The following is a 19,406-nucleotide window of genomic DNA, read 5'->3' as shown; positions in this document are numbered from 1 at the left end:
ATTTTTTTGCTTAATTCTTTTGCGACATTCAAAAGAAACAAAACTATACATTGTTTTCTTCTAAAATTACCACGACGGTTCAAATTTGCCTATTATCTCAGCAATACATTCACACCGGCATAATGTTGCATGAATAAAAAAAATGACAAAACAGTTTCACCTAATTATTAAAAAAGACAAATTTTAATATATGTAACTATAGTATTATAATAGATATAAAATAAGAGACATGTTTACTATATAACGCCTAGTCTAGACCAAGATAAATATATGCATACACCAATCAGCGAGCGAGCATTGTATAAAAACTATTTAAAAGTTGTATCACAATTGTTTACAAACATGAGAACATTTTAAATTATGTTTTTTTTATATATATTAACACTACTAGTGTATTCGTGTTTGGGAGGAAATTTTTAGTGTTTCATCGGTAGCAACGTGTAATCTTGTAGAATGTTGTTTTGATTAAAACGTGCAAATTTAATTTAATAGTAATTTTTGCATGTGTTAACGTGTACTGAGTTTCACAACTTTTTAACAGTGGACTGTACACGGACATGCGAAAGAAGTTTACAGAACGTTAAGAGCGCGATGCAGAACCATACTTAGGCACGTAAGTCCCTAAAATACATGCCTAACTTTAAGGGGTCAATTTCAGCAACCTAAGTTCCGTGAGAAATACATATATAATTCTTATTAGTACATTTAAGTGGAAGAGAGAAGGAGGATGTGACTTATTTTTCTTGTAAGAAGAACGGCTGCTTAGTGTCAACGGTTCTGCATCACGCTCTTATTCTATCATTTATTCATGCACAGGTGTGTCTTGGTCTAGACTAGGCATTACAATTTAGTGCTTTGGTCATTCTGCGTTGTCTTATCTCGATCAAGCCTTTTCGTCTACATAGAAACAGCTTATGATAGTGTCTAATAAAATTAACATTTAGAGAAATCTGCAAATAAATTTGTCATTTTACCTTTTTTAATTTCTGAAATATAGGCTAGGAGTTTTAACTGAAATATTTAAGAAATACGATAAATCAATATTTTTATAATTTATGTTAAGTATATATTTATTCATCCAGTGATACCTGTTTTATTTTTTTTATTTTTGACAGTATTTTTGCCTACTTTTAGTGTTGTCATTTTAAAATGCTTTATTAATATAAAATAATAATTAATAATTAAGATAACTAAAAATATGAATATGTATACTTACTTTGTTATAATTGCAACTGCTACAAATAATAATGTATTTTTTTAATATAACTCCGCTTAAATATTGATGAGAGATTATACTGGAAATCCTTAATTTGAATTGTACAAAATGCTGAAATTGTATCTTTGGCACCGAGTGAGCTTTATTACCCCATAGACACAACATTATATTATTATATTAAATATCTATATATCTCACTTACAAGTGGGGGGCAAAGAGGTTATATGGCATAAGTCAACGTCTCATAATATTATCATCAGCTACAAAGTGGGTCAACTTTGTACCTATCCGAGCAACTTTGCACCGTATGCAGTTTTTATTAATTTTTTTGTAAACAATAAACTCTCAATACTTGATCATAGTGTACATACAGATTTTCTATTCTTTTATATTTTGTGACATATTTCTTGACTGAAAAACTATGATTAGTCGCTACGATCCCTAAAAAACTCAGTCTAAAACTAAATAGGGCGGATTGCAAAGTTAACCACTGAGTGCAAAGGTGACCCGCCTTACTGTATTTAATAACATGAAAAATACAGTTAACATGGATGTACTTTTCTCATCGTTTTCAGTTTACTCTGAAAGGGGAGTATAAAAGTATTATGGACATCTATTGACAAAATTACAAGACATGCAATTATATACAGCTTACAACAACAAGCTTTTAATTAAAAATATTCTTATAACATACACATTCGTTAAAATGATTCAATTAGTATTTCTTTGTTTTTGTCTGTATTTATATCACTACATTTTTTTTAATATTATGAATGTATTTTTTTTAAATTTCTATTCGTTTTTAAGATTTTTCTAATAAAGAAAAATGTTTTTAAGTTGCAATCCATCATATTTATATCTAATCGATCGATGATCCTGTGAAAATATTTTTTATTTTTTGAGATACTTATTATATAGTTTTATAAATAATATCAATGAAGTTTCTAATGTAACAAATTCAAATTTAAATTGACGCTATTCTGACAAAAATTAGATTATTATCTTTGTTTTATAATGCATATTATATTTATTATGTTATTGTCTCTAATTGCATTATGCCAAAGGTGGGAATGTACCTAGTTTTAAATAAACTATGTATTATCGCATGTCTTGTTATTCCATCATTAGGTATCGCTAATATATATACTACACTTCATGTTGACTAATGTTCTGTTATGATAATATGAGAATTGACCTACATCACTTGAGACCTAAGTCCCTTTAGTATTAAAATATTGTAATAGGTATTCTTTAAGCCGAAGGTCTTCAATGTATCTTGCATGACACGGTTTTCTTATTGAGATTTGAATACACTTCCCTTGGCACAGTGTTCAGTCACTATCAATTATTATTGCTCAGTGGTTGGTTGTACTACATGAAATAATTAATATTATCTTAAGTATTTTAATAAAACAAACCGACTATGTATATCAACCATTATATATTTAGATTAGAAAATCACACAATTTTTTTATTTAATATTGAAAGTTATTCAGGAAAAACATATTTCTTTGCATTATATTGAATTGATTTGGATTATTTCTAAGTTAAATACAATAAGTTTGTTCAAACATTTAAATGTGGATAAGATAAGTCATTAAAAAAATGTTAAAGTAACCAAAGTAGTGAGTAAATGAATACCTTAAATTGCGTCAATTTAGTATAGTAATGTAAAAATTTTAAAAAAATCAGCTTTAAAATGATATTTTTTACACTAACATAATTATTATTTGGATTCGTTCAAAACAGTGGTCAGAAAATTTCAGTACTTACTTACGTACTAATTTTTTTTAAATTCATTTAATTTTCGTTATTTAAATTATTAAACATAAACTGTACATTTTTTTAAACATCAATAATAGTTGATTTACCGTTGTTATGGTTATGACATATTACAAACATAGACAACCGAAAGAAGGCAAAAAACATTGTCTACCATAGATAAAATTGTGATATGGTGGTGCCTACCATTTATTATAGCGCTTGTTCTGCCAAAGTAGATAGCTTAAAACAATTCAATTAATCCATATACAGTGATCAATTTTAAATGATAACATCACTTCAATACGATTTGATTTCAAATAGATAACAATGCCATTTATCTATGGCACCAAAAACAGTTTAGGCTAGCAATTTAATAATTAATATTGAATATAATATATTAATTACAACAACATTTGAAACAAATATATACTCTTTTGTGTTCTAAGAATAAATATGACATATTCATTCAATTTAAGATAAGAAAGGCAGATTTTAAATTGTTTTTAACAATACCTAAGGACCCATTTCACAAATGTTGTAGTTTTGGTACGTTCGGAATATTCTTACCACTGTTTCAGAATAGTATTGACAGTGGCGGTTTACACCACAGGCGCTTCAATAATTCGTCACATGAGAATGTCAACAGCGCCTGAAAATTTCAAACTGTATTTTTCCATGTTTCTAAGTGATAATCTCTACATAGTACTGTTACTTAATTTTCTGTTAATTACATCATTACAACGGACAAACAGATTTTTTTCAAACTATCTCGAATAATCGGTGGGTCTGTGTCCAGTTACCCGAGTCGGGTGAATATATAAAAGTTCTTTCGATAGCCGATGAAGTTTCGCAAAACAATCATTGGAATTGATTGGGATTCAGATAAAAAAATAATGAATGTGTTTGTGTAAGCCAAAAACCAATCTGCAATAGTGGATTTAACCAAACACATAACTAACTTTGAAAAATCACAGAAAAATCCTTGAGCCGAGTGAGGTTTATACACTTTCACTTGCCAGATGAGTGCGCTAACCATTAAACAACCAAAATATGTAGGTAACTGAAGATGTTTCCCGTATTCTCTTAAGACATTACTAACATCTTTATATTGAACTAAGAAAATATTCATTACTTACTAAATTTGATATTTAGCAGTGATTTGGATTAATTCACAATGAAATTTAATAAAGATTATATTATTATATATCTACATTCAATATGAAGATAGTAGCCATCTGTTGGTGGAATTTTAAAGTCTTCTCAGTTACGTAGGTAATTGAAAGCTAGGTTTCTCGCTCGTTTTGTATGGTGGCAAGTGAGAGGTCGCGAATTTGTTAGCAAAAATAAACCTTATTATTTTATTTTTTTTTAAATATATTGAAAGTTTATCATAAACACTTACCAATCATATGCTAAATGTCTCATTATTGGACCAGTATTCTTCTGAATTTTAAATTATTCAAAACAAACGCCCGAGACTGGCATTCTGTCATCAAAGACAGGCGAATAAGTCCGCGTTTTTTGTATGGCCGGCACTGTGTGCCCGACCATATCCGCGGAATAGTTCGCTTTAGCACGGAACCGGTTTTAATGGTTAGAGAACTCACCTGATGAGCGAAAGTTGAGTGTTTGATTTTTAAAGTTATTTTGTTTCAACGAAAATGCTTTTGCATATATTTTTTTATTATTTGTATGGCCGGCACTGTGTGCCCGACCATATCCGCGGAATAGTTCGCTTTAGCACGGAACCGGTTTTAATGGTTAGAGAACTCACCTGATGAGCGAAAGTTGAGTGTTTGATTTTTAAAGTTATTTTGTTTCAACGAAAATGCTTTTGCATATATAATTACTTTTAATACATGGAAAATATAACTTGTGCCACTGTAGTATTTGTTATTTATTGACATTTTCACTACGGTGTCTCAAAATCAGTTTGCACCCGTCCGGGTGTCTTAAACCGCCACTGACTATTGACAAATTATCGATAGTGGGTCGATGTCAAAAAAAATGACACATCCACGGTTGAGCACGCAATTACATAGGGGTTCCGTTCACAGCAAGGCGTCAGGTTTGATCCCGACATGCCACAAACAATTCGGCTGGAGTTTGCCAAAAGCAACACCAAGGTGAGCAAACCGAAGCCGGCGGTCGCCACAGCCGCGCCGCCTGCACATCCCGCCTTGATGCACCCACTCACTGGACGTAAGTACCCCCCCCCCCCCTCCACCCGACCCTTACGCCTTATTATCCTCTCCCTTGTATTCTTTCGACCCCTCCAGTACACTATGCAAGCACCTATTTTAAGGGTTCAATTGTCTCTTATCCTCAAGCGTAACTCAGATATAATAAATATCCGCACTTCATGGGAATTGGTGTCATCCCAACACAATAAACGAATTTCAGAAAAAAATTGAGTTAGATAATGGATCCATTACAGTGTGACCTGTCTTTTCTCAAATCACAGTTTCAATTCTAAACACATTAAGTAACAATACGCACAAAAATATTCATTTACATCCTCAACTTTCAAAGTAGGTATAAACATCTGTATAAGTAATTGAAAATAATGACAATAGGTAGGTCTCTATTTCAAAACAATGATATAAATTTTGGTGAATTTATGGCGAGGAGGATTAATTTGTGCTCTTATACCATAAGGACTTAATAACTAAACATGTACCTAAATAAACTGAACAATAGCAATTCCATGTCACGGAAATGTCAGTTGAAAAAATTAACAATCATGGTCATGGGACAGTTTGTTCTTTTTGAAAGGATAATCAAAATGGTAGCACCATGTTGATTCCTAGAATCAACTTAGCTAATCAGGCAAATGATTTAGTAGTAGGTAATTGTATATAAACATATCATTTACTTATAATTAAATCAAGAAGGAATAGTTCGTAATAACGTAAAACACCAGTGATTAACTGGTTTCGATATTTTAGTGATGGGTGTAATATTTTACATATTCACCTATATTTAATGTATTATAGAATATTGACATATTCAAAGCAGGGCCCGTTGACAAGCCAATAAAGCTTTTGAACCTTTAAAACAGGTACTGAATTGTGAATTCTGGTTTTAAAACAATGCAGTCACTTCTTGTAATAAATCTATATACACAGTCCACTTTTTCATACTTGTTATCAATTGTTTTTTTTTTTTGCAATATCCTCTTTCTGAAGTCTGCATTGTTTTAATGCCAATCTATAGATTAAGCTACTTTCACAACAATGCAAAATACCTACCAACTAATAAAAATTTATAAACATTACAGTTTTTGTATTAAGTAGAGCAGTATTTTTGAATATAAAACCTGAAAAAAATATCACAACAAAAATTTCAGATTATAAATTATCACACATACAATAAATAAATGGGGAACTTTTTGAGGATCATTGTTTAATATTATTTAGAGATTATTAACATAAATTTAGTATTTTAGCATTAAGTAACTTGAATGATTTTTATACCATTCTCCTATAATGTTCGACTCCCTTGAATTATATTTAAAATTCTCTACACTTGAATGAAATTATTGTTTTAATTTTATCAATATGAGACACATAACGATATAATGTCAATTTAGGATTGTTGGTGTAGATGCAAATTTCCTACAAAAGTTATTTGAAGCACATTCCTATATTATTATTATACGCATTGTATAGAACCCATTTGCTATTCACAATACCTACAAAAAACTCACTTTCACCAAATAGCTTCGGCGATTACCTACCCACACATGTGTACACACACTAGCTTAGCCTAACCTGTATTATTTTATAAATATATATTAAAAAAAGATTATTCAAACTATCCCTAGCCTATTTCTAATCACATGTTCTTGACACAAAAAGTTACAAACATTATACAAGTTAATTTTATTATCGATGTAATCAGAAACCAAGTTTTCAATCAAAATAATTTGAATATGGAACATAGAATAGAATAGAATGGAATGGAATGAAACTAATTCGAATTTTTAAAAACTTTTTTTGTTTACATGTGGTTAAATTAGGCACAATATAGATTTTTCAAAAATATGTAACGAGAAACGTAAAGATTCTTTTTACATTCATATCTATTACATTTGATCACTTTACTGACTAGGTATTAGTAATCATTTATGTTACCTACATCTATATAGAAATACAGAAGTTGGGAATTATATTCAATTATTCTGTCACAGATTTACTTAGTAAAAAGTTGATAGTTTTTCATTATTGATATCAACATTATACTGTCTATTATGGAATGTCCACACCAATAATTTAATTATCTGATGATTTTCTGATGTGGACCCTTCATAATAATAAATATATATTGATCAATTCTTTTATTACATTCATATAGAGAAAATCGGGCTCGTCTATTGTACTTAATAAAGGTACAATAATAGGTCAAAAATCGTTGAAAGGATGGCCTCTGAAATAATTGATCTATGTGTATTTAATTATTTGATATATTACTCAACAAAAAATCTCTGTTATTACTGTCAGTTACATTTTTTTTATGTAATATTCATGTTAAAATGATAGATTTTTTTATGTAGTGTAAGGATTTCCCATAAGTCCCTTTGTCCCTTATTGTATTTTGATTTTTTATGTACTATGTATTTCATAACAACTTTTTGGTCGCGGTCAAGAATGTTCATGTGGGCCTTATCGCTACCTGCCCGGACAGTGGGGCGCCGACACTTCGACGCTCCGCCTCAAAGGTAAAGGGACTCATGAGACGCCTTTACTTAATCGCATCGGCCGCAATGCAGCAGCCGTCCTGTCTTCATTTATAAATGTATAAATGAATTATTCTTAAAATTCAAAACTCACATCGAGACATTTGCCGGAACCAAATTTTTTAATCATACCTACCTCATGAATATCTTCAATAATTTCATTCTATTTATATTTTGGTGCAAAATTCATTAACTATTAAAAATTTCTTGTAATTTCTGTAACTCCATCATATTATAATAAATTTAATTCCAGATGAATTTTTATTGTTATAAATTAAACCAGATGTGATTAAAATGACATCTTGAATTCTCAAGCTAATTTTTTCAATTTACATTCATTCATGTAAAATTACATTTATCAGATATTGCTAATCTAATGGTCTGATTATTTAACTATCTCAAACTTACGGGACACATCCTAAATGGAACATTAAAACAGCGCAGCTCTGCATTGCGTAGGTTTCAGAACAAACGTAAAATCTGCATAAACAACATGACAAATCACATCGGACGGAGGTGTAAATGAATAATTATCACCGGGGATAAGTGAATTAAAAATTTAGGCAGAATTTCCGTCGGTTCGGTAACCTGTCTGCCAATTTTTACTGTGAGATAATTATTACTTATGCCAGTTTTCCCAACTGAGTTATCATATACAGAGATATAATATTCTTATAAAAAGTCACTTATTTTTGTGTATAATAAATAAAAGTCTTATGCTAGTAAAAATATATATCAGTTCTGTAATGTTATTATAAATATTCAGGTATTGTAACCCGGTATAAGATAACTCGGTGACGAATATCCGCCTCAGGGCAATAACACGGTGCGGTGAAGTCAGGCGGTGAACTGTGACAATAGAAATGTCATTTTGCTCGACCTCTTCGCTTCCCCGTGTCCCTCACGCTTTGGAAGGCGAGTGTTGAAGTGTAACATTATGTTGTTGTGCGAGCAGACGCATTCATGCCGGCCGAGCTGGGCGGGCCGTTCTTCCCGGGCGCGGCGGAGCTGTGGCCGCACGCACACGCGCTGTACGGGGGAGGCCTGGGGGCGGGAGAGCTGCCAGGGCTGCAGCACGCGGGGCTAGTTCATCCTGCGCTGCACCCGCAGCTGCCGCCCGTGCGCTCCTACCTCTGACTAGCTGCCGACCGACCACACCATCATGTGAGTCTACCCATTCATTCATTTTATTACTCCTTACATTCCTGACATTATTATTATGTACCTATGTAATTCTCTGAACAACGTCGAAATGTATTCAACATAAGAAACAAATTTACCTCCAAACCGCATGGATACCGTTGAGCTTAGATTAAGATACTCACCAGCTCACTCTTTGATAGTAGTGAAGTGCATGTTAATGTTACATTGGTTTCCCAGAAAAAGGTTTGGTATAATACTATATATTATAATATGGATTTTTTAACGATTATCAGTCAAAAAATTATATTGACACAAATTAAACACTTTATATTTTTTTAAAACAAATACATACATAATAATATCATCACTGTTCTGGCAGAAGACACTAATTCGAAAAAATGACATATTGAGTTAGTTATACCAAAATGTTCCTTATTTCAAACTTTACCGTCTGGAAACCTTCTTAATAAATAAACAGTCTTTATTTAAAGTCATCCTTTTTACGATTACTTAATAAACTCACATTATAGACCATTTCAAACATTTTAACAACTTCAAAGTCAAATTTCTCAAAACTAGTATTCTCCAGTTAGTGTGTTCTGCCAGAACAGAGACGATATATATATATTTTTTTAATAGTGAGGATACATAAATGCTCTTATTTTAGATAATATTGTTCTTTTAAAATGTGGAAATATGAAAAAAACAAAAACTTGTCTGTTTTCTGTTTGGCAAATTCACATGTTGTTTTTCAATATGTATTAGATCTAGAATATGCTCTGAATTAATAAGTTGAGCAAATACAGCTCTCCTTCATAAGAATCATTGTAGAAACCTCTTGTAGCCGACGGGCTTCTCTAATTCTCTAATCAAATTGTTGAGCCAATAACAAAAAAAAATCATTTGACATATAATAAATACTGCATGCATTTTAAAAGAGGTAATTTTTTACCTCAAATGACCGTCTTTTACTTTCCTTAGTGATAATTTAGTACCATAATAACAGTTATCAAAGAGAGATGTTTGTTTTATTCGCCAATAAAGAAATGTAATGTAATAGTTTATGTTGTACGTTTCAGCCCCCCCTGTCGGTGGGGTCGTGCCTGCTGCCGGCGCCTGCGCTGGGATCTCCGGCGGGCGTGGGCGGGCCGATGGCCCCCGTGCCTTCTGCCGCGCCCTGCTCCACTCTCTTCGTCGCCAACCTCGGACAGTTCGTCTCTGAGCACGAGCTCAAGGACATTTTCAGTAGGTCAGTTGCGAGCTTACCCAAATCAGCACCCTAGCACCTTCACCCCTTACACCTTTCTCCTTTCGCCTCTTCTACCCCTTTCATAGCTACAAAATATATTTATCTACAATACAACCTTATAATTATTTCAATATATTTGTTCCGGAGACGGAAACTTTAAAAAAAAAATACTAGTTCTTTATAATATTGTAGGTAGCAAAATAATACAACTAAGACTGTATTTTCTAAATTTTGACATGCTTTAAATAATTTACAATGCAGTTTCCTATAATATCTGTATGACTATAATATTTCCTTAGTGAAAATAGTGGACATTATTGAATCCACGTCTGTGTGTTTAATTGAATGGCAGACTGTTTGAAACAAGATTCTCAGGTAAAAGAAAATGACCTGTTTGATTTCAATCTGTCCAGGATGTTGAGGGTTCATTTAGACAACACACAAATAAGTTATAATTGGAGAATATTGTGAGCTTTATGTATACATGACAATTCAATATGTCAACTGAAATAAAAGTCTGGCCTATAAAAGAAAAGTCATATATAAGTGCCAATTATGAAATATAATATCTCCGCTTTTTTGACAATTTCTATGTACTACTTCGAGGCAAATCGTTAATGTAATATTATCACTGATTGTCTAAAGTCCTCTATAGTCGGGTCAAAACACGAGGAATGTCAGTGATAACGTCAACATAGGTATTGCAGCAATTTGAGATTCCAATTGCTAACATCGACAGATTTCCGCTCGTCCTGCATTTTATTGCCAATAAACCCATGAAGATCTTTCAAAACTCTGAATTCTAAGCTGTGAACTTATTTTATAATATAATCAACCATTATTTATTTCACATACATTTATAGTGTCTTATTTCACAGTATTAATTTATCCATTCTTTATAGATGGCTGTAATGACGTTAAATTTATTTAATAATGTAGCAACAGACATAAATAATGCTTTCCATTTTATGATATTATCAACGTAATACTTCAAATAATGACACATCACATTAAAAATATTATACCCAACAAAAAACCCATTATATATCTATAAACATACCACATAAGCATGAAGCTCTATAGTTTTGACAGAAAATATGACGTAGTAATAGCGCCTGAAAACGTGCATGGATTTACTTATACAATATTGTGTATTTTAAGCGTCAATTACATTGAGCTTTTTTACGAGCTGCTTATTGGCGAATTTAAAAGCGGGCGGTTCAGCTACTGCGACTTCATGATTACACACAAAACTTTCCATTCGCTGATAAGCCACAAGCCAGCGAGCGATTTTGACGGAACGTAGTTCGTTTTTTTACCGGGAGGTCGCTACGCTCCATAACAATGTTTCCATTAAACGTCAAAAATGTAAATTTCAAAATGAGTAGTTCGTTTTTCCACCACCATCGCTCTACTGCGCAGACGCAGTAAGCCCACACGCCGGCGTGTAGTGTGAAAAGTTGACCGGCTTTCAACTTTTCTAGGTGGAGTGTTTACAACCTGCTTATTAGCTTATTCGATGATTACACTGGGCGAATTTACAGGCAGATTATAAATTTGCCAATAATCAGCTCATAAAAAAGCTCAATGTAATTGACGCTTTAAACTATTGCGATAATAACTGTTTACACTTAAAAATGCTGACTGTCTCTCCAATCTCAATCTTCAAGAGTAAGCGAGATGTGATGTTGTCATTAGATGGTGTTATTTTACTGGTCGTGAAAATCAGTAAACGTTTATTCCGGTAGGTTCGCGACTATTGTTCTACAGCGCGAGCGCAAATATCGTACAGTCCAATTGTCGCCTAAAAATTCAGAAGCTTCTGAACTTTTTTGATCCATGCCTGCACTCTTACAACTTATACGATAATACGTGTTTGTTTACACATGCATTTTTTGTTATGGCCACGATAATAAGTACTGTCAGCAATAAATCCATGCACATGTAAACAGGGTATTAGAGTGACACCGAGCAAGAGAAAAAGATGCAATAGGGCTCATGTAAGAGCAGTCAGAAATTATATTGATGACAATAATTAAATTTACACTATGTAATACGTGCGCGGTGGAAGAAATCGCAATCTGTGTAATTTAAAGGTTAAGTTGTTCCACTATAACCAACACTATGATTGAAACTCACAATTTCGTACATAGAGGGCAATACGTATTGTTATAATTTAGAAAATACAGTTCTAAGTGTATATTTTATTATGTAATATTAAAATTATTTCAGTTATACCTGTTCATGGCCAAGACAAACTATGCCAGCTCCTTTATTCCATTATACCGACCGTGACTGGAATGTATCGCAATTGCCTAGGCCGTAGGTAGAGTAACCGAGGTAACAACAACTCAACAATCCCAGCACGATACATTCCACTCACGGTGGGTACCTACAATGGAATTAGGGCACTGGTTAATTATTATTTTTTGTTGTCTGTACCCTTAATAAGTTTCTTACCAAATCTAATTAATTTTTAAAATGGTATTTTTTATAATTGGTATTACATGCAATAATAAGATACAGAATATTTTCACTCTCTTATACTATTATATTACAATAAGTACCCACCTATATATTATTCAAACTATTTTTTATAATCCAGACAGATAACCATGCCTATTATTTTAATCTAAAACAATTTTAACATTTCTTTATTGTTTAATCATTGTTGAAGCAAACTGAACTATTAATTTCGTTAATTGTCAATGTACTACACATCCATACATAACTCTTGTTAATTTCCATAGTTCAGATAGATATGTACTATATTTTCTTTGTTTTGAGAATGCATAAAATACAATCATCATATTATTATCCTTTGTGTTTGTTTACAAATGCACAGTATTTCTACATAGGCACAACACCGTATCGTATTCCCTAAAACGCTTCAAATATGCATTTCAAATGTTCCTCGCAATTCAGAAAAATATTGCCTAATTATAATTATTGATTGTATGGTATCATTAATTCTTTATATTATTTTCAATCAAATTTCATTCAATTTATATAGATTCTTAATAGATTAATGGCAATAATGAAAATATGTGCTCATTAATCATACTGTCAAATATGTTTCAAAACTTTCTTTGTCCAAACTAGCAAACTATTCAGAAGATAATAATTTAATCATTCCAAAACTTTCGTGTCGTTTTTCCTATATTTCATATTTATATCAATATTTTTATGACACAATAAATTTAATATACGTAACTTAATTTTCATAATAATATGGAAAAACTGCACATTGTCAAAACATTAATAAACAATGCATTGAAATGCACAGACGTTTTCTTTTATTGAAGTAATTATCCATTCGTTATAATATGTAGGCCATTGTGTAACAATATGCAGAAAATATGAGCTTCATAAAATATTCAGTAGCTTTTCAGTAGCAGGAATTAGTACCATTTAAGCCAGCAATATTCTCACTTAAATATTATATACATAACGCTGTCAAAAATCAGAGTAACAAAAGAATGAAAAGAATTTCTTTTCATTTGTTGCAACAATAGTGAAGGGATAAGGCACAATGCATACCTGCAAACACAAATAGTATGTCCATGATATTCAGTTTAACGTCTAGTATCTATTGGAGAATACGGTTTGAATACTGAATTTAATATATTTCTTACGATGGGCATCAGACGAAAGAGGAGTTTTTGAATTGCATAGGAGAAGCGAGTCGAGGCGCACATGTATGCGAATGTTTGTGCACGACACGTTATATCACGTCACCCTTCACGGTTGTTGTTTGCACGCGGGCGCGTGGGCAGTTGCGCGGGCTTCTCTCGCCTGCGAATGCTCGCGAAGCAGCCGGGGGGCGCGCAAGCTCCCGTAGCGTTCATCGAGTTCGCCGACGTTCAGAGCGCGGCTAACGCCATGGCCAGCCTGCAGGGGACTTTCCTTCTCAGCTCAGACCGCGGCGCCATTCGAATCGAATATGCCAAGTCCAAGATGGCCGCCAGCGAGGGAGCGGCCGCCGCCGCCGCTTACCACAACGGCTGGCACCACATCGCATCCCTAGAAGTATGCTGACACGCTCACTCACACCCTCACCTCACCCTCACACCTCTACACCATACGCTATGTGTTGCACGCCATGCCACGTCCAGCCCGCTCTATTGCACTCATTTTTCAAACATAAATGTGAGGCAAATCTCAGTTCAACTATCCAAATTTTACCTCCAGACTCAACTCAAAAATTTACATTATTCATGATGATCGAAGATAGTTGACATTGGCGCTGTAATCAGCAATCACCTGTTTTACGGATAAATTAAATCAAAAAATGTTATATAACATAAGTACCTACCTAGCTATTAGAAAAAAAGAGACTCAAACCTGCGCATTCATTAGATTTTTCATGATTTTTCTCGTAAGTAGGCATGTTTGTGAGGTATTTTCAATAAAGAATGCAACATTTTTAGATCTTGTGAATAAAAATTGGTAGAACATTGTTGGCAACACAAGAGGAGTAACTTTAAATTGCTCTTTTTTAATTAAGACCTACTGCACATCCATGCTGTAGTAAACAAATAATCTCTCGCCTGCTGTTTTTATTTTTCAATAAACCTAACATGGAAATTAATTAATTTTATTATGTCATAAAGTTCAATTAATAAATTTTACAACAATTTATTCTTTATTTCAACCTTAACGTAGTTTTATTTATCTGATTATCTTCGTCATAATAAATTAAGTAGAACGTTAAAAAATACGGTTTAACAAGAGGTATATAGGTAACATTAAATACTGCAAATAATTATGAAACATACAAATATTGAAGAAATAAATTCAATTTATGCGATATTTTTTACAATATGTATGCAATTAAACGGACTGGACAACTAATCAAATATAGTATTATATAATACTAACATGGAAAACCTTCCAAATGCCATCTACTATCACTAAATTCACCGTATTTGCATGAAAAATTACTTATACTTTATCATATTATATATTAGTTTCAGGATAAATATCATATCCTAAATTTATAGGTTTATGGCTATTTAATCCACTGACAATTTATTGATTTCATGATACAATGCCCACTTATTATATTTTGTCATCAAGAATGAAATTATCAATAGGTACATAATACCATTGATGATCAATAATTAGGTATCCAAATTATTTGTAATTTGATTTTGACAATTTGAAACATTTTGGTAAAAATATTATTTCATTTTTATTTCAATCAATTAAAATTTTTGGGCCAGTTGCAGAGATTTCACCGTTAAATTAACCTAAAGTTTAGGTGAGATGCTTAGTCATTCATATGTGCATAGTGATGCCATTGAAACCTGAATCTCAACTGAAATTGAAAGGAAATACAATATTAAATTATTTGCTAAAATTCTGTGCGTATTTTTTTGATTATCTTGACAGTTTTACACATATGTTTCTCAATTCTGACACTATTTGAAGTGTTAGTATTATAAGAAATATTAATAAACCACAGAAGAATAATCAACATAATCTAGAATAATATAAATTTCTTACTGTCTCGAAGCCTCGACTAAATATACAGTAATATTATTCTAGGAATAACAACTCACATGAATATTTTGTCAAATGCAACATTGTTCCAGCCGTAGCTTAATTTAGTAGCATCACTAAACGAACACCAAAGGCTAATCGGCAATCAATACCACTTATGTATATAGGTATGACTTTGCATCTGGATTTTATATTAAATATCCCTGTCATTATAAAATTGTGGAAAGTAATATTTATATTGTATCATGAACAAATTGTTAAATACCTAATGACTGTTGTATGTTTCAGGGACCCAAAATCGGAGAAGAGAGTGAACAGCATTAACTCTTATGTGCAGCTTACCACCTGACAACCCAATTCAACTAAAGCAGCCAATTGAGAACTTTCCACCAAATTATTTCACTACAACTTACTAACTCTATTTCTTAGGTACAATTTAATTATCGTTATTATTAATTTAATTCCTTTATTGTTGCTTTTACTAAATATTGATAATACTTTAAGTCGAAAATGTTTTAACTGAAATTTAATTTAGCTGAGCGTCCACCACTTCTCACTTTTACTATAACATATTTATATAATTTATTATGAACCTCTTTTACCCCTAAATATAAAAAACCAAAAAAAAAACTACCCTTATCTAAAACAAACAAAACAAATAATTAACATTCTACTTAAAGAAATTCTTGCATTTCAATTGGACCTTGAAAATGATATATTTAAAAAAAAAAAAACATTTATAAATAAAACCTCTTCAGCTTACACAAGAAATTTAAAAAAACAACAATATTAATCGGTGTTACTTTATAGTGTTGCAATTTTAGCACCATTGCGTAGATTTAATAAATGCTAATTTTCTACCAATATAACTTTCAATTCATATAAGAGTGAGTCAATTAAAATAATTTTCAACAAACTAAACTACCAATATACATAATATTATATTATTTCGAGAGTATTATAAATTAAACGTAATTGCTCAAATTGAAGACAAGTTTAAGACAAAAAATTGAAGCAAATTATTTTAGCGTCACATAAATATTGTGTGATCTATAAATTAATATAATATGTTGTCCAATTGAAATTAAAAAGATTTGCTCTGTAAGATAATAAAATAAACAGAGGTGTATTTATGCATGTCATAATTTTATACCATTAGCAGGACAGTTGGAAATTGTCGGATGTTGCTTCAGGTCAAAATTTTTATTTATATTCTATTGTAAGTTTTACAAATTGATTTTATTTAATACGGTGGACGCTTAGGAGACTCGTGTCTTGATTTTCTATAATAAATGACCTTCGATGACTTTCCATTTTTTGTAGACGTGAATAGCGTTAAATCGATTGAAGGACTGTAAATTAGTTCACTGTAGATTTGTTATGTTGATAGTGATGGCTTCTTGTTTTTTATAATATGGTTATCTTTAATAATTATTATTCTGACATAAGCTATAAACCAAAGGTGCCCTTTAAAAATTACTTTTAAGACTTAACATTGTTATGACAAAAATTTACATTTTTTTGATCTTTGAAAAATATTAATTCATTAAGTGAAAAAATTATGAAATGTTAATGGAAAATGTTTAGCTTTATATTGATATCAATTTTAAAAAAATATGAATACTTCTAACGATTATTATTACGGGAATTAGAGATCTATCGAAGTCTCAGTAAAAAACATTTCAAAAATTAAATCACCCTGATACACTATACGCTAAACGGATGTCTTCACTCATTTTTACATTCTGTCAAAGTCAACAGAGATCTCTTACATACCTACCGTGTAAATTTAACATTTTGTAAATTATTTTGTTGTGTTGATAGATGACTCTGTTCTGTTAAGTTCTGTTTTGAATGGGAGCGAGGCCGGTGTCAGGTGCTTGAAGGTTTTTTTTTTGAAGTCGGTTTTTACTATTTTCAGTATAGTTAATTACTAGAAAAAGATTTGCCTTATATGAAAAAAATACAGGCATTTGATAATTACATATTTACCATCTCTTATACTTTGAATTGATGCGTCCCCTGTCTGGGGGAATATTAATAATTATTATGCTTGTCGAGCTTTTTGAAAATTATTAAAAATAAAATTTCTATCTTAACAATATTACTATTGCTAGGGTATATTTAATTGTAAAAGGTAGACCTAAGGATTTATGAATTTCATTATCTTAAATTATCGTTATATGATTGCTTCTGTAATATCAAATTAATATATTTTGTTTCCGTATTTTAAAATTCATAGTCATAAAAAAATATTATTACTAATAAATTAATTGAGTATTTTTAGGAGAAACTTAAATAGCAATAAACCAAAAATCATACATAGCGGAGGCTTAATGTAATTATACAATTCTTTTAATAAAAAAAAAAATAATAATTAAACCGTAGACTCGTAATGAAATAATGATTTTTTTGTAATAAACCACATCGAAATCTAGATCCACCGTCGATTTCCCCGAATCCGAATAGCGTAATGTTCTTAAAAATATTTTAGAAATATTTTAGCCTTCTTTTGAATTCATTTATATTTTCAAAAAAAATATCCTCTTTAAATATTATTATTATTATATGTGGTTGTAATTTAGGGTTATTTATAATTATCGTGTTGTATACATATTTTTAAACATTAATTATCCAAAGCCTTTATAAGTTAGGACCCTATAATGTTACCAAGTTTAATCAATAACATAATATTGTGGACTATGTACGAGAATGACGTAATGAAAACGCTGGCAATCGAAACGATGAACGATCAGTGAACAATCATTAAAAGGACTAATACTTAAAATACCAAAGTGATTCAACGACTCGTGTCGATTTCGAATCATGTCTAAAGTTAAATGTTAACGAAATCGCGTTTTGTTTTTGTCGATTATATTGAATGTAGTTTTTTGTACGATACAAACCAATGAAACATTGTCAATTTTTCAAAGAAATTTTATGATGTCAATTTCGGAAAGTCGTCCAGTGTTAATTTTATCATACGGTATTATAACGGAGTGCGAAAAGGCGGTATTGCAACTTTACACCGAGGCATTCCATCGATGCTCGTTTAGATCTACACTTAATAATAATGTTATCGTACCATCTTATAATGAATTAATTAATGAAATGTTCACTCGCATTTTACTATTGATTACCGTTATTAGATTCAATTTTGCCGAATAGATTACCGTAAAGTAAAAAGCAGACCAAGTTGCATTACCAGCTGAATATTTCTTAATTATTATAGACTTATAACGATGATGAAACATGATCGATCGCTCACATCTCCCGGGCATTTTTAATCAAAAAATGGCGGTAACAAACCTGATCAGGGCGTTAGAGGGAAACATCCCTATGATTTCATTGCAAAGACGGATTATCGTAATAATTCTTAAAGTGAAATAGAATATAAAAAATATTAAACTAATTAGCTTATGTGTGTGGTTTGATGTGATATGGTAGTAAGCATTATGATAATTGAATGTATTACATTTAATAATATATAAATTTATAGAATTATTAATAATTTTTCTGTAACAAATGTTGTAATATTTAAGTATGACGTTTCTTGAAAATACAATTCTGCACAGCATTATCGAGTCGGCGTGAGAAAATTAATACTAATTGACATCAGATCGATTTCGCGATCAAATCAAATCATATTATTATTTACATTTTAAAATGTTAAAGCTTTTTAACCAAATACCCAACCAGATCGGTGGTTTAATGAAATTTAAATATTTCACTTAATTTAAGTGTTGACTTAACTGGTGAAAATTGTTAGAAGATGATCTCTATTTGAGTGA

At 31.3% G+C, this 19,406-nt stretch overlaps 1 protein-coding gene across 1 annotated transcript; it reads left to right on the top strand.

The window, feature by feature from the left end:
* Positions 1–5,061: 5,061 nt before the first annotated feature.
* Positions 5,062–15,939, top strand: cpo (RNA-binding protein). Its single transcript, XM_085942367.1, has 5 exons — positions 5,062–5,182; positions 8,674–8,837; positions 9,941–10,110; positions 13,887–14,139; positions 15,904–15,939. The coding sequence occupies exons 1-5, from the start codon at positions 5,062–5,064 to the stop codon at positions 15,937–15,939; spliced, it is 744 nt and encodes a 247-aa protein (XP_085798493.1).
* Positions 15,940–19,406: the final 3,467 nt, after the last annotated feature.

The sequence above is a fragment of the Rhyacophila brunnea genome, unplaced genomic scaffold (assembly GCF_057557595.1).
Source record: "Rhyacophila brunnea isolate RB1 unplaced genomic scaffold, BYU_Rbru_1.0 scaffold_14, whole genome shotgun sequence".
Taxonomy (NCBI): domain Eukaryota; kingdom Metazoa; phylum Arthropoda; class Insecta; order Trichoptera; family Rhyacophilidae; genus Rhyacophila; species Rhyacophila brunnea.
Note: the sequence above shows the minus strand (reverse complement) of the source record. Positions and strands in the feature narration are given on the sequence as shown.